Source organism: Acipenser ruthenus, chromosome 2 (assembly GCF_902713425.1).
Source record: "Acipenser ruthenus chromosome 2, fAciRut3.2 maternal haplotype, whole genome shotgun sequence".
In the NCBI taxonomy this organism is placed as follows: Eukaryota; Metazoa; Chordata; class Actinopteri; order Acipenseriformes; family Acipenseridae; genus Acipenser; species Acipenser ruthenus.
Genome location: NC_081190.1, coordinates 112,475,830 through 112,491,716, shown reverse-complemented (window position 1 = coordinate 112,491,716; position 15,887 = coordinate 112,475,830). Strand labels below are relative to the sequence as shown.

General features: G+C 36.0%; 1 protein-coding gene across 1 annotated transcript in view; it reads right to left on the bottom strand.

Moving 5' to 3' along the window:
• arap2 (ArfGAP with RhoGAP domain, ankyrin repeat and PH domain 2) overlaps nt 1-15,887 on the bottom strand; it is a 130,989-nt gene that overhangs the window by 98,276 nt on the left and 16,826 nt on the right. Inside the window, exons 2-7 of the mRNA XM_034013433.3 lie at nt 13,106-14,002; nt 11,880-11,959; nt 10,429-10,505; nt 8,067-8,116; nt 6,628-6,996; nt 4,666-4,735 (exon numbers count right to left, since the gene is read on the bottom strand). Of these exons, the coding sequence (XP_033869324.3) occupies nt 4,666-4,735; nt 6,628-6,996; nt 8,067-8,116; nt 10,429-10,505; nt 11,880-11,959; nt 13,106-13,866 (1,407 nt within the window). The 5' untranslated portion in view covers nt 13,867-14,002. The remainder of the gene's footprint in view (nt 1-4,665; nt 4,736-6,627; nt 6,997-8,066; nt 8,117-10,428; nt 10,506-11,879; nt 11,960-13,105; nt 14,003-15,887) is intronic.

Here is a 15,887-nt window from a genome sequence, read left to right as displayed (position 1 = left end):
AAAAAGGCACAACTTGCATTCAAATTAGAACACTTCCAATTATAAAAAAAAGAAATAAAAAAGACTTGAGTTTAACAACTGAAAAGAATGTGTGTCCACATCAGATGTTTAAAATTGCAATAATAATAGAAAAGCCATATTTTAACAGAAGTAATTTCTATCTGAACTATGGTTGTTTATTATTGTTAACATTTTATGTCCAAAAGCAAAGCAAAACATCTGAATTAATCTCACAAATCCTGACTAATTTAACTATCGTAATAAATTCAGCTTCTTTTTATATAATATTGCCATATAATCCAAACACAACATGCTTTGAAACAAAATAAGATAAAATCTGTAGATTTAACAGATTTAAAACAAAACAAAAAAACGTATTGCCATCATTTTTTTTTTAAATCAAGAAAACGTGAACTCAATAGGCCTATTTCTGATTTGGCTTGTCCAACGCGAATGTAGAGGCCTAAAGTGTGTATCCTAGCAACGTGCTAATCTACCGTACTAGCACTAAAAGCATGGCAGCATAACTGTGATGGGGATGTGTAGTATTAATGCGGTACATTTTTATGTAAGCAACTTGGTTACAAATGTACTTATTTGTCCTTGTCTTTAAATACTTAACATCACCAGACTATGTTTTTTTTTATTGTAGCAATTGTTTATTAACTTAGGCTGGACAATTTTAAACAATTAAATGAGCATGCATGCATTTTGTCAGTTGAAGTTTTAAAACCAGTGTTTAGAATTGCAACAACAACAACAACAAAATGCATAATTCAACTCAACGATAAAAAGCACTTCTTATTCTCCAGTCCAAACCTGTATGACAGTCTGCTCTGACTGAAACATGGTTGTTTATATCGAACACACCTCTTGAGATTCGAGCGCAGGATCATATGTTTGTTATTGCTCCAGCTATTATCAGGGCCAAGACATCAGACAGTGCCTTGTTGAACACTGGACAGCGTTTTGCACAGCAGTTTGTATATTATTAGAAAACTGTACTCTATACCCCCACAAATAAGGACTATAAATGACAAATATGAATGTATGTAAACAATATTGTGGTTGCAATTAAATATAAAAGATTAAACACGCTAAACTTAAAACTCAACTGATTTGATCAAAGTGCAATTTCCAAATTGTAACCGAAGCATTAAAATCTAGCATGAACCGTATTCCTTATGCTAAAGATCAGGGTTGACAATGCCTTTAAAATACTAAGCCACTAGATGACCACTAGAGTAAATGTACTGTAGTTTCTGAATCTTTTTTTTTCCCAATATCTTTTCCTGGTTTGTGCATTGCCAGGCATATGTTTTTGCTGCATCAGGCATCTACACATCTTTGGAAAGGCATATTCTGCTGTCCATAATGCACATCCCAATGAAGGCTTAGACACCTCAATCTAAATGTTACATCAAAACATAACACGTTGCTGTAATGGATTCTCCTAAGAATGGACTGCAATGGCCAAGGCGTCATACAAACGAGATTTCTTTTTAAAATGAATTCCCACTGGAGATGTACTGAAAATACAAATATTGTAGTTGAATGCAATTTTCACAGAAAAATCTAAAAAATATGTTATTGAAGTTCCAATTATGAGTTCATAACACCTTTAACATAAATAAATAGATTATAACTAGGGATTCTACAGTCATGATTTATTTTTGAGCAGTTGTAATGAGGCTTTGGTTGGTTCAACAGAAAAACATTGATTTATTATATTGTGTTCCAGATAAATAAAATACCCTAATGTGATATTGTTTACTTCCAAATATGTAAAGCATACGACTGTTCTCATGGTTGAATGGTAGTGCTTTGCACATTTTTGCAAAGATGCAGTCTATATTCCACTTCAAGAGTTTATTTATCAGTTGTATTTTAATTAAAATGTTTTCTATTACTACTAATGTATTATGAAACACTCCACAGGATTCAGGATGCCCAGCAATGCATTGCCCCTACAACTCAAAAGATTCACTGGATCATGATCGACAGTACTTGGTGAAGCAGATTAAGGTTAAGGAATTGCTGCAATTCAAATTGCTGCAAAGTCAGGCATTATAGAATTGCCTAGAATACACTCAAATGTTTATGGTAGTTGTGCAATGCATTTCTTGCCAGTGTAAGTACCATAAAAATCGGTGTATAAGTCGCACTAGTGTATAACTCGTATTCCCTTTTTGAGACAACAATTTCAGGAAAAAGCGTATAGGTCACACCGGTGAAGAAGTCGCTCCCCTTATTTAGGACCCCCTAAAATACCTAGAAAATAGACTTATACAAAGGTTTTTACAGTATATCAAGTACCTGTACAGTCAGTTTTATATAATGTCTGCAAAGTCAATATTTCTGTACTCTGTGGCTTTATTATTGATGGTTCCGGTAAAGGCAACAATATCTACCATTAGATCGACCACTTAGCCTTGAAATGATTCAAGTGGTTTCACATTTGGTTTCAATAACTTTCCATTTGTTTTGCTGCATTAAAACGCTGTGCCTGACTGAGTAGGGGGGATATACAAGGAACGCTAGCAAGTTGGATGTCAATTATACCTTATATTTCGGCTTGCCTGCATTACTCAAAGAGAATCAGAAAAAGATAAAAAAAAACAGAGTAAGTCCACAGTGACAAGATTGCTACACATCGTTCTGATTCACTGTGACTAAGTTAGGCAAGGCAGGTGTTAGATATGAATGACATCAAACTTCCAGACTTACCTTAGATATCCCCACCCTGCTTAGTCAGACACAGCGTTTAATCAGCTGCTGGTCAAAAACAAAGAACACATTGAAAGTTACTGAATTAAGTACCAAATCCACTGCACTGCACAAATAACAGGTCTCAGGGTGTTTAAAAGAAGTACAGAGTCTGCTCAAAACAAATACGTTACTCTAAAAAGGTGAGAAAATCTAAACCCCCTACTTCTAATAAAATAAAATTCAGTGCAAATTTCTCTCCAGTAACAACATGCCTTCAGCTTTAAATAAACCAAACGAAACTGACAAGTTAAACAAAATATTGCATTGCTGGCACTACTGAAGATAAAAGGCAGAATAAAAATCGAAAACCTCTTCTTATATCATTTCTATGCTGATGATGCTCAGATTTTCCTCTCCTTCCCCACCTCTGACTCCACCATCTCCTCCCATATCTCTACCTGTCTGTCTGCTATTTCCTCCTGGATGCACTCGCATCACCTCAAACTCAGCCTCTCTAAATCTGACCTCCTTTTCTTTCCCTCCTCCTCCCCCTCCTCTGATCTCTCTATCTCTGTTCCTCTGGAATCTACCACACTCTCTCCCTCTTCCTCCGCTAAGAACCTCAGAATCACCCTGGACCCCTGCCTCTCTTATTCCCAGCACATCTCCACTCTGGCAAGCACTTGCCGATTCTTCCTGAGCAACATCCGAAGAATCCGACCCTTCCTCACCAACGACGCCACCCAGCTCCTGGTCCAGGCCTTGGTACTCTCCCACCTAGACTACTGCAGCTCCCTCCTGGCTGGTCTCCCTGCGTCCGCCACCCGTCCGCTCCAGCTCATCCAGAACTCCGCTGCCCGCCTGGTGTTCTCTTTGCCTCGCTTCTCCCACGCAACTCCACTACTCCGCTCACTCCACTGGCTACCGATCACCGCTCGCATCCAGTTCAAGATTCTTGTACTAGCCTACAGATGCCTTGACCAGACTGCACCCAGCTACCTCCAGACCCTCATCTCTCCCTACACCCCCACTCGACCTCTCCGCTCCGCCTAGAAGACTGGCTCTACCTCCTCTACGCTCCCCTGCCTCCAGAGCCCGCTCCTTCTCCACCCTCGCTCCGCAGTGGTGGAATGACCTTCCCACAGATGTCAGGACCGCCCAGTCCCTGACCACATTCCGGCGCCTCCTTAAGACTCACCTCTTCAGACAGCACCTGTAGAACTCCTCTGTTTTTCCCCTGGGACACTATCACCCTTCCTTAAAATGCGCTTTATTTGCTCTTATCTGCCCCCTATTTTACTGCATTTAATCCTGTACTTCAGAGTACTGTAATCTGCCAAGTGTTTAATCTAGTATTTTGTAATTAATCATATCCTGATGTAACTATCACTGTCACTGTTATCTGCTGTATCATTGAATTGTATTTTGTCACACCTGTACTTGCTTGAACCAAAGTCATTGTATTTATCTTGCTCTTAATTGTATTATTACTTGTACTGTGATTCTTGAAATGTATTTGCTTACGATTGTGAGTCGCCCTGGATAAGGGCGTCTGCTAAGAAATAAATAATAATAATAATAAAAATTTGTATTTGAAGTTGACTTACTGTAAAGCACAGCTTTCCAATAAGAAGCATGACTAACATACAGGCAATACTAACAATACCAACCTCGGTATTTTTTATTATTTTAACAAATTGTCAGTAAAGGAGCTGCACATTTTTGTTCTTGTATTTCCCTGCTTTTATGAAGCAAATTCATGGTTTTTGTGCAACTGAAGAATGTAGTCAAACAAAAGTTAAAATCCAAAATCAGAGCAAGTGAGTGAGAGTGCTGAAGTTCTTATTTCTAAACCAGCAATGCCTTTTCCCACAGGACTTGGAGCATCCCTCTAAGCTCTAACAATAGCAGAATCACAAGAGAATTCATGATTTATTTTTTGTTTTATGCACATACCTTGTCATTGTTGAAGTATGACAGATTTTCCCCATCAAACTTAACCCATCGCTTCTGAAACACACATTTTCTACAAGAAAAAGGATATGAAGTTAACACAATTCCAAAAAGTTTTTATTAAAATGCATACTGCTTACTAGAGTTACATATTTTTTCCTTAATATGACTGATTGAAGTAGGATTTGAATTATTTAAATGATAATCTTTCAAAAGGCACTTTTCTCACTTTCTCTTTAATGGGAGGTTTAGATCAGCAGACCAGGATAGTTCATGCTGGTTTATTAACACTAACATAATACGATTAAACACTTTAAATCTCACCATCTTATCTCGGTTAGTTTTAAAGTACTGTTATAATTCAAATAGGGTGTCGTCGATGAATAATCGCTTTCTAAGTTTATCAGACAAATATAAAATAATCACCATATCACTGATATTACTTAGACGTATGTTGTAAATCTGTGTCAATTTAAAATAGCGTGCTACCTCTATTATTATAGTAAACATAGCCATTTGCAACTCAAGTAAATCATTTGTAAACTTGGATTATATCCTTCAAAAACTTCCAGAAAAGTCAATGCCCTTTGGAGCTACTCCAATTGTCAAAGGCTAATTAATTCTGACCACCATTATACATGATAGTAAGTGTTACCACCAAGCTTAACAGAAGTAATCCTTTTACTTTTGCAAAGATCAAAATAAAGGTTTTAAATTCATTAAAAATGTATTTTGCAATTAATACAATCCTCATTGGCACAAATACTAATTAGCTAATATCATTCTCATTTGCAAAGCTCGATACCTTGTTCTCATTAGTTCACATAAAACTCCTTGTTGGCTTACTGCAAACATACTGGGTGCTAACTTAGGTCCTGACACATCCATTCACAGCTATACAGAAGACCTAATATTGAGTAATGTCCATATGCTAATCAAACAAAGTCATGTGTTAGGTTATCCCAAAAACCATAACAAATAAAAAGATAAGGGTTATGTTTGAGATAATAATGAACATTGGATTTGCGAATAATTGGTCACTACGATAGAAGACATTCACAAAGTATTTAATGTATAGAAACAAATTATTTGGAAATTATCTAAATGTATTATCAATATAGATTTTATTTTTTAAATGAATACATATAGCCTATGCTACAACAAATAGGAGGCTGGTTTCACAGAACCTGATTAACTCTAATCTTTGACCATCTTTAATTTACCTTAGGTAAGGTAGATCATGGTTAGTGTTAATTAGGGTCTGCAAAACAAGCCTTTAATGCCTAAATGGTGTAGCACAGGCTATATTTCACCAGCCGTAAAATGTTAAAATAATTCCAGACTCAAACTTCCCCGTTTGCCAGCTTGGTCAACCTGCCACCAAATTACATATATTTTTGGTACTGGCCTCCATTCTACATGAATCAGGGGAACGATTAGAGTACATTACCATCTGATGCCACAGACAATGCCCAATAAATTAGGGGTTTCTTGTGATAAGAAACTGGTAGACTGTGCCCTTATTGTTATTGAAAACATAAAATATTGTCAATGTCTTGCTTTCCTTCTGTTTAAATTGTATCAGTTTCTTATTAAAAACGGACCAGTACCTAATCTATTGAGGATTTGTCCAGTACCTAATCTATTGAGGATTTGTTCAGTACCTAATCTATTGAGGATTTGTCCAGTACTTAATCTATTGAGGATTTGTCACTTGGTGTTTTTTTGAGTTTTATTTTTATTCAACATCTTTTCTTAAAAGGCCAGTTGTGCATTTAGTTGGTTTAAGAATGTACATGATTTAAAAAAAAAAAAATTATAGAACATTTTCAAAACCACCTAAATATGACAACTGAAAAGGAACTATGAATACAAACCCCCCCCCCCCTGAAAAAGTTCAATTATAATGAAAACGCCTGGATTTAGATACAGTCCACAGATTTGACAGCTAAGTTTGATAGATACCCTTGAGGAGAAAGCTTATCGAGCCATCCCTTTAGACTCCTTCTCTTTGAAGACCCGTAGTAGCAAGCATAGGGAGAGATTTCTGAGTCAATCCGAGCTGGAAGGTTGTTACATGCTCGTGCGCCCACCACATCACATGGCAAGGAATATCCCATGCTATAGGCTGAGTGGTGTGAATGAGTTTGATGGAAGGTTTCTAATGTGAATGAATCATATTTGGTTCTATCAGGGCTTCTTCTTGTGAAGGTCCTTGAACACCATTTCACTGTGGAATATTCCAAATCAGAATAGTCCTCTTTCGACAATGAAGTGTCTTTCTGTTGGGTCTGTGCCTTGTCTTGACTGTCTGTGATGTCTGATTCCTTGGAACTGTGAAAAAAGGCATTGTAGATTTTATTTCAAGCCCTGGACCCAATTCACAGAGCTTTAATTCATGAAAACATTTAGAGGTTAGTAAGAGTTCAGAACACAAGAAAAAACTCCTACTGCACTTAAAAAATGCCCTAGAAAGGGTCCTTGAATACCAATGTAATAATTGAATGTGTCAAAGCAGGTTTTAACAAAACAAAGTGGGTTACAGACATGAGATTGTAGCCCCTGTACAAAATACAACTGCAGATCAAAAACTGTTGTTTTTAAATAGGAGAGAAAAACTGGCTTTGTACAACTGACTTCAGCTCAACTAACACGAGAAACCCAGGGAATATTGCGACGACAATAACTTGTTTATTCCAACATTTATGTGGGTAATATCCTGGATGCCTGTATGGACATACAGCGGAAGTACAATAAAGCCAAAATGTTACAAGATTATAATCCTGTTTTCTTTCTGACCAGCTCTGACAGCTGCACTTCATTAGTCCTGCTACCAGGTGGCAGAAGCAAACAGAAAATGCATAAAACAAAACAGCAGGGAGAGCTGTGGACTTAAAGACTAAGCTTTAGAGACAATCGTAACATTTGTTGATGATGTGACGCTAACATTTTGAGTTACGTTCCCATATCAGATAACGGCCTCTATCGTGCAAAAGATGCAGGACAGTTCAACCAATCACCAAGTGGCACTGACCTTCACTTTAGTGGGGGGCAAAACGCGCCACACTTCATTATTGTTATAGTTGCCATGGATACCACTGTATTGCTTAATTGTCCTTTGTTATTGCCGAGAACAATTTCAGCATGCATACCAAAAGGACAATACCATTTTTAAAACACCCCATTATACTACAACAGCTCTGTGAATGTGTCTAACAAAAGACTATATTTTTGTTAAACAATTTATAGTATGACCAGTGTTTTTTAAATGCAATTTTACATATACAGTTCGGAACACGAACCTAAGCAATAGGTTTACTGAACTCCATTTAAAAAACTCATGTTTCCGAAGACTTTTTCTGGAACAATACAAATAAGTATAAATGAGAGATTAATAGTTTTACCACAACTTCCAACTCTGTAACTGCTCTTCCATTTCTTGTGGACTGTTCTCCTGGAAAAAAAAACAAAAAAAAGGTAGGATAATGAGAAGCAATTACTTTACCTCATAGTTACTTAACCTCAGGTTTACCTAGTTACTTCCTTTAAATTTTCAGTTTATTATCTCAACGTTACACTGAATCAAACGTGGTTATTATTTTTAATCATTGTTTTAAAAAGTCCATTCAAATGTATAAGCAAGTGATGCCTCACTCATGGTCCTGTTTTAAAAGCACCCTGTTATTCTATAAAGGTTAATAAACATTGAAAGCACTCAGCTAAAGTCAGACAATTTCTGAGAAAGATACACAATTATAATACTAATAGAAAAAAATGCTGTATTAAAAACTAGATTTTTAGGGTGTTAAATATTCTAATATGAAATATGTGCCACTTTAATAAAAATAGCTTGTTATAAAATGGCAATGGCTGTCAAAATGTGAGTTTACTTATGTTTTGTAGTACAAATATAATTACTGCGTGTTTATTATTTTGTCACTCCTTCTACTTATATTTCTATGTCAAATCTTCAAAGTCAATGCCTCTGTTCACTCAGAAAAACCTCACCATAGGGTATTGGCATACCTTTGTTGGCATAAGCCTGGAGGCAAATGCTCACACTACCTGGTTTCCCCCTGGCCCCACTACCTGACCAGCAGTGTTCGCTATGGGGTGGGGTGGTGAGCCAAACCAATCCCAGTCAAAATTCCTCCCTAGCCCCTAGCCCCTAGCCCCTTACTGCATGACTCGCCCTAAACGCTCGGCACAGTGCGGCTGGGGAGCTTACCAAATCTAAAGCTAAGGCCCAGACTATTGTTAGGTTCATAAATACAGGTGAATAATATGCTTTGTTATCTACTATCAAATAACATTCAGCCATGATTTAAAAAACCGCAAATCATCTTAAGCCAGTGACAAAATACTAAAATTGATTTTCATTTAGAAAACCAAAGTAACTTCTGGTATGCGTGGGCATTTTTTACAAGTATGCAAGCAAGCAAGCAAGAACTGGACCCACTCCAACATACAGTTATCAGAGGTAGATTTTCATTATTTTTAAGCTTAGTGGAAATCCTCATCATTCTTGATACAGGGCACCTTATACATACAAAACTACACAACCACAATAAAGCTCTTCATGCAGAGAGGGACTACCTTGAACAATGTTTCTCAAATGCGACCACTAGCGTGATTTTGTACGGCCACAGCATCTCCCGAGTAGCCCACCATCAACACCACAGCGCTGCTATGCTGGTGCCTTACCTGATTCACTGCAGTGAAAAATCTCCCTCACAATATACCACACCGGCTCCACATTAATTTTCTACGCCATTTTTCTACATTCTTTTTGCCAGCGAAGAAGCTAGTCACATGACTTTTTACATCACTTTCATTGACTGATTTATTCTATGACATAATGTTGCTTCTACAAAATCAACAGTCCTTTGATACAGTTGCTTGCAACTAAGTTGCCTGAAAACTTGTAGATTGCACATCACTTTCTACACAAAAGTATCCTTTCCTAAATTGTTCTAGCAACATGTAGACTAGTGTCCCATCAGCTTTAGTTTCACAAGCCTGCAGACTTTCCATTTAAAGAACTGCTGAACTTTTGCAAGTAGTGAGTCAAATCCACACGCAGTCCACCAACAGAGTTTTTTGGCACTACATTTCATGGGGTTAAAATAAACAGTTTAATTACCTTGGAATTTTTTTTTATCTTATACAATGTGCATCATTTGTTTTCTATCCAATATATTGCAATTCTGAATGTTTTAATCTATGTGAAGCTTATTTTTTTCAAGATAGAATTTCTGGCGTGTTAAGTGATTACAGGTTTAAGCAGAATTTTTTTCATCTTAAAATTGTGTTCTGCTACTAACTTGTGCTGTTCCTTTACTGTGCATGTTTTGTGCAAAAAGTTTTCTTAAATGTCAAAGTTTTAGGTTACTGTTGATTTTTTGCTGGTTTCTTGGTTGCTGTATGACAGTTAGTAAATCTGGGCTTGTTTGCATATTTCCATACCCTTGTTTAACAAAGGTATATTTATATTTGTTTTGTAAAAGCATTATTACATTTAGCTCTGAATTATGTAGCAAGTGACTGATTTCTGTTTTTTGTCTTTACCAGTTGTCAGTGCAATAATAACACAAAATAACCCTTGCAAGTACCGGTTTTATATCTCTAGTTAATTGTTAGAAATCACTTGGAATTCTACATATTTTTTCAAACGTTTAACTAAGTACATGGCCGGGAGCAACATAACTGAATACAAAATATATACATCATTGCCATTCTTCTGAGAATATTAGTTTGCATACTTACTTGATACTGTCCAGGACTGTTATATAAAAATGTTTCTCCATATGGACATATCGGAGATGGGGTGAACTCAAGAGATGCTTTGAAAAAAAGTAAAAAAATAAATAAATAAATAAATAAATAAATATATAATATATATATATATATATATATATATATATATATATATATAATTAAAAATCACAATATTTATTTATATATTTATTTGTAAATGGCAGTACAAAATATATTTTTATATGTAAAAAAACAACAAAAACACATGGTTGTAGGTTAGATACCTCATTTTCTAAATCACCATACAGCTCAGATCATACCACCATAGCTGTTAGTTAAACGTTTTGGAATGCCAAGGTGAGGCAAAGTAATAATGTTGATTAGAAAGAAGTATATATCAGACTAATAATAAGGAATAATTAATTCCATAATTTTAGGTAAAGGTTTGGGGGCTTGCCCCCGATAGACACTGTAACACACATAAATGCCTCTGTGATTTTTCATGGCTGGCTAGGCCCTGATTTTGGTGTAAAGACTTTGATAAATCAGGCTCATTATTTCCAGGTATTATTTAACACTTGCAATTTAAGGAAAGGGGTTTATTTTGTAAGTCATACTAAAGACATGTGTGAATGAAATGTTTGACAGTATGTCCAGTCTATGAAACTCAAATCAAATTAGACATTTTTTTAAATTCCATTATCATTTGAAAAATGCAGCAATATTATCTTTCAGAAACATTGTCTCTTCTTGGGCACATCAACCATTTGAAACCTGTTTGCCTGCTTTATTGTAAATGCTACAAAACTGACTTGCAGTATTCCTACCACAAGATGGCGCAAACACATCCCAAGAGAAGCCGAGGGCTGTAATTTGTGATGCAGGTGTAAGGTAATACTGCCACATGTTCCTACAAGTTGCCATTCTATTTTTTTTAATGTATTTTGGGGTTAAAATAGGGCATTGAAAATAATGGGGTGCTCTACATTTATCCTAGGCAAGTGTTCCAAGTAAAAACATTTGGGAGAACCCTTTATTAAGTGTTATTAGGTCATCCTGTCTAGACTGGTTTAATGAACACTAAAGACAGAAAGAAACACACACTTTTCTTTTTAATAATTGCATTTATGATAGACCACAAGCATTAACATACATACAATTAGAAAAAGAACTTAAAAAAAAAAAAAATAGATGCAATTGTGGCTAATGCAATATAATATAAACATTTCAATCCGACAAGACAAAAAAAAAATTCTCACACTTTTAATGCATACAAGGTCAGGTTCTAGTACAGTGATTCTATTAATATTTACTGTAGATGGTATAAAAAAAAGGTTCTGAGGGCAAACACTACTGAGTGGAAGGAAAAAGAGACAGAACTTAAAATAGTTTGCGGTCAATGCTATGAAAGTAGTACTGTAGCAAAACAGTGATCACACAAATAAAATAGCCAAACCAACCTTTCTGCAGTGCTGCATTCGAAATGTTTTGTACGTTGCAGATAGATGACAGTTCAGCATTTCTTCTTTTTAGCAGATTCCTGTGCAAGACAATGACGAGTTACTGCACACAATGTAAAGGCTATAATAAGGTATGCAAGAGCTAGCAACAATCAACATATAGACACAAATACTTAAGTTAAAATAATTAGAATATCTGCTGGTATGGTATTAAACCCATCACATTAAGAAATAATGTAAACCTAATGCTTGGGTTCCATCATTGGCTATGTTTACAGTGAAAAAAAAACAAACAAGACTGGTACCCAGTTGGCACACCTTTGTAATATGATAACATTTTGTATTTACCTGCTTCTTTAGGAGTGTTACAACAAACTCTCTGTATTTAATTAGGTTGGGGCTTTGCTAAATTGAAAATGAAAATGTAAAACACATTTGGGACATACGGTTTTATATTTTATATATATATATATATATATATATATATATATATATATATATATATATATATATATTATATTATATATATATGAGGACTAGTTGATGTCTGTGTCTCAGTAGTCCTCTGGGCCAGTACTTAAAACAAATGTACACATATACTCTTACATGTACACATATACATATACTTATATGTACACATATACTGTTGCATTGAAAAAATGCAGGAAAGCAAATTTTCTAAAGGAGTGTAGCAGTAGTGAATAAGCATTCATAGTGCTTACAAAAGTCACTCCCCTGCAATGCCAACCTCACTTAATGACGTTTTACGTTTGAGTTCTCCCTCTGCGCGGGATACGAAGTTTATTGGTGTTGCATCTTTGAAGTAAGTGTAAAGTCATTTTACAAAGATGTCATTAGCAAAGGGGGCCGGTTGTACTAACGAGGTCAAAAAATATGCCACATTTTACTAAACATTTTAAAACTAATAAACAAACAATTACCACAACCCTATAACTCTACTGCAGTTACCCTAACATACGAAACGTGAATTCTAGTTTTTTTAATTTTTCGTTTTTAATTCAGGGGATTTTTTACTCAAGAAGTTTGCTTGTGGTCACTAATTAAAAATCAGACTAACAATTTATTAGCCGCTTACACTGGAGTTAAAATAAAACGTCTGCAAGGAGATACAGTTCCCTTATAGATTGATATTTACAAATACCGTGCTTCTTGGCAGTCATTAACACATTATTAGCATGATGGAATTCATCAGAGAATTAACTTACTTGTCTTCCAAAGGAGCAACCGTGTGAAATGGAATTTGTGGCACTGGTCTGTGACGAAGTTTAAACGACCTAGAAACTGGCTGCATGGGAGCCTGTCCTACCAAGTCTGTTCTTTCAGAGTATAACTCATTGACGACCATTTTCCCTTTAAAAGGATTGTATATGGGTTCCTCAAATGAATGTTCATTTTCAGATATCGGACACAAGGAAGAAAGTGAAGAAAAAGGAGGTTCACTTTGTATGCAGCACGTTTGGGGCTTGCCTTGCTCTGTTTGTGACCCACAGACCAGGTCTGCACTCTTAGCTTCAATATTATGTGATTGACTGTATGGCTCAATATAATGTCCATCATCCTGAGCCTTAGACAAGATCTCTGCCCCTTTTACAGCATTTCTACCTTTTGAATAAATAGTTCTAGTCTTGGGAGTTGGTTGTCCTCCTATTTTCTCACTTGATACTCTAGTCTGTAAAGAAGAATCGTAACCACCGGTCCCAGCTGGTGTTGCTTTTGTTTCACTTTCATCTACTGCCACTCTGTCACTGCAATCCAGCAGGGGCAGGGATTGTAGATGATTAAGAATTCTCTTCCTGTGTCCTGTAGGTGTCACCCCAATGTGCAGAAGAACCTCATTATTCAGATTGGCACAGTCTTCCAGCGTGTGATAACCAGCCTGTATGAAACCACCGATGTACTGCTGTAGGTGGATGCTTTCTAACCAGACTCGGATGTCTTCACCAGTGTCAGTAGACGACGACATCATGACGCTCTACAAGTGTCTCTTAATTATGAAAAACTGTTGTTGAGGTCAAGTCCCCATGACCTTTAATATAAGAGAGTACTTATTTGCCTTTAAAGGTACTGTTGCACCATCATTTAAAAATCGATAAATCAGCAACCTTTAAAAAGAAACAGAAAAACAAAATAGATTTAGTTATACAACAAGTCTAGATGTGATTTTAAAATGCTTGAAACAATACAATGGATTTCTGATTTGGTTCATAAATGACAGTTATCAGTCATAACTATAAGACTAGACAATCCAAATGTGTCAAAACATCCCAGGTAGAGTCAGCCCAGAAGATATGTTATGGTTGACAGATAGCTTGAAACTTAACAGAGTAAATTACTAATAAATGTAACAGTAAAACACCAATATTTAAGACCCTATGAAATCTGTTTGATTTTTTGGGGTTTTATTTTGTTTCTGTTTTCAAAAATGCAATTTAGCTAACAATTATGTGGGACGAAAGTAAACAGGCAATTGAAATAGGCATCCCCATCCGAATGTTGTGTGCCTGCCCTGTACTGTACAAAATGCGTGCACATTTCAAAAGTTTCACATTTTCCCTTTCGCTAAATGCTCTTCTGACAAATGCATGTATTATTGTTTTTTTCTTCCCCCGTACAGCACGGGACTCTTTGATTCCATCTGTGTTCTCATGAACAGAGATTTCTTAGGGCCCTAAATATGGTAAACAATTTACAGAACCAATTTTATATTGTATTTAGTTAAGAAAAAAAAAAACATATCAAGTAAACCAACAGTACACAAGTCCAGAAAATTCAGTACAACATATATCTAATTTTAAGTTAAAAGTTTAACTAGATAACAGAACTTTCTGAAAAAAAGCACAGAAGAGCATCAAACACCTGCAATGTATGATTTACCGTAAATGCAGACAACATAGTGACAAACCCAGATAAAACAGTGTATGCAGACCTCAAAAGGAAGTGGTATACCAATCTACATATTCCTGGAAATTAAAATTGTAAACTAAAATTAACTTCTGTTACCAGGTCTTCCTGTTAATGTATTGAATCTCTTAAAATACGTCACACACATAGTCACTTGTCTTATTAATGTATTTAATGCAATATTAAATAGATATTTCATATTTATATCGCTCTGGCATACAGTATTGTTAAGGATTTGACATACCAAGGGTTGGATAATATAACACATTTCAATATATAACTATAATCATAATGATCCAGTTTTTTTATCTCAGTCTTCTCTCCCATAATAGTAATTCAAATAATTGGGCAAGGGAAAATTATATTACTATACATAGGGCTTGATGTTTTCGGTTTTAACCGTTAATAACCGAAAACACACCCCCGAAGACCTACTTAGAAAATGTGTTTGTTTTTTTTAAAACCGATAAAACACTGCATTAGCAATATCTTTTTAATGATGTCAACCATGCACTACTATTTTTTCTGGAAAGTGGCATTCAAAAGGAAGACATTTCTACTGGACAATCATTTTTATTGTGGACTCTGTCAACTTTTGTTTTAATATCTTGAAAGCCTATTCACAATTGCCGGTCCAAATAATAGGCCTTGCACTGTCCATCTCTTTTGGATCTGGGGATACCCCTTCTGTGCTGACCACATGTCCCAAGAACTTCACTTTCTTTTGGAACAGCCGGCATTTCTCAAGTTTAAGTTTAAGGTCATATTTGGACAGCCGCTTAAACATGGTTTCCAGGTCACGGAGATGAGTTTTGAAATCTGCAGAGAACATAATCACATCATCCAAGTAAACTAACAAGGTCTCAGTTACTAGTGTTCCTATGCATCTTTGCATCAGCTGCTGAAATGTTGCTGGGGCACTACAAAGACCGAACGGCATTCTGTTGAACTCGTATAAGCCCATCGGGGCAGTAAAGGCGGTCTTTTGTCGACCACGGAGGTCAACCTCCACCTGCCAGTAACCACTGGCCAAATCTAAGATAGAGTAACAGGTTGCCTTGGAGGGGATAGTCAATGCTTCCTCAA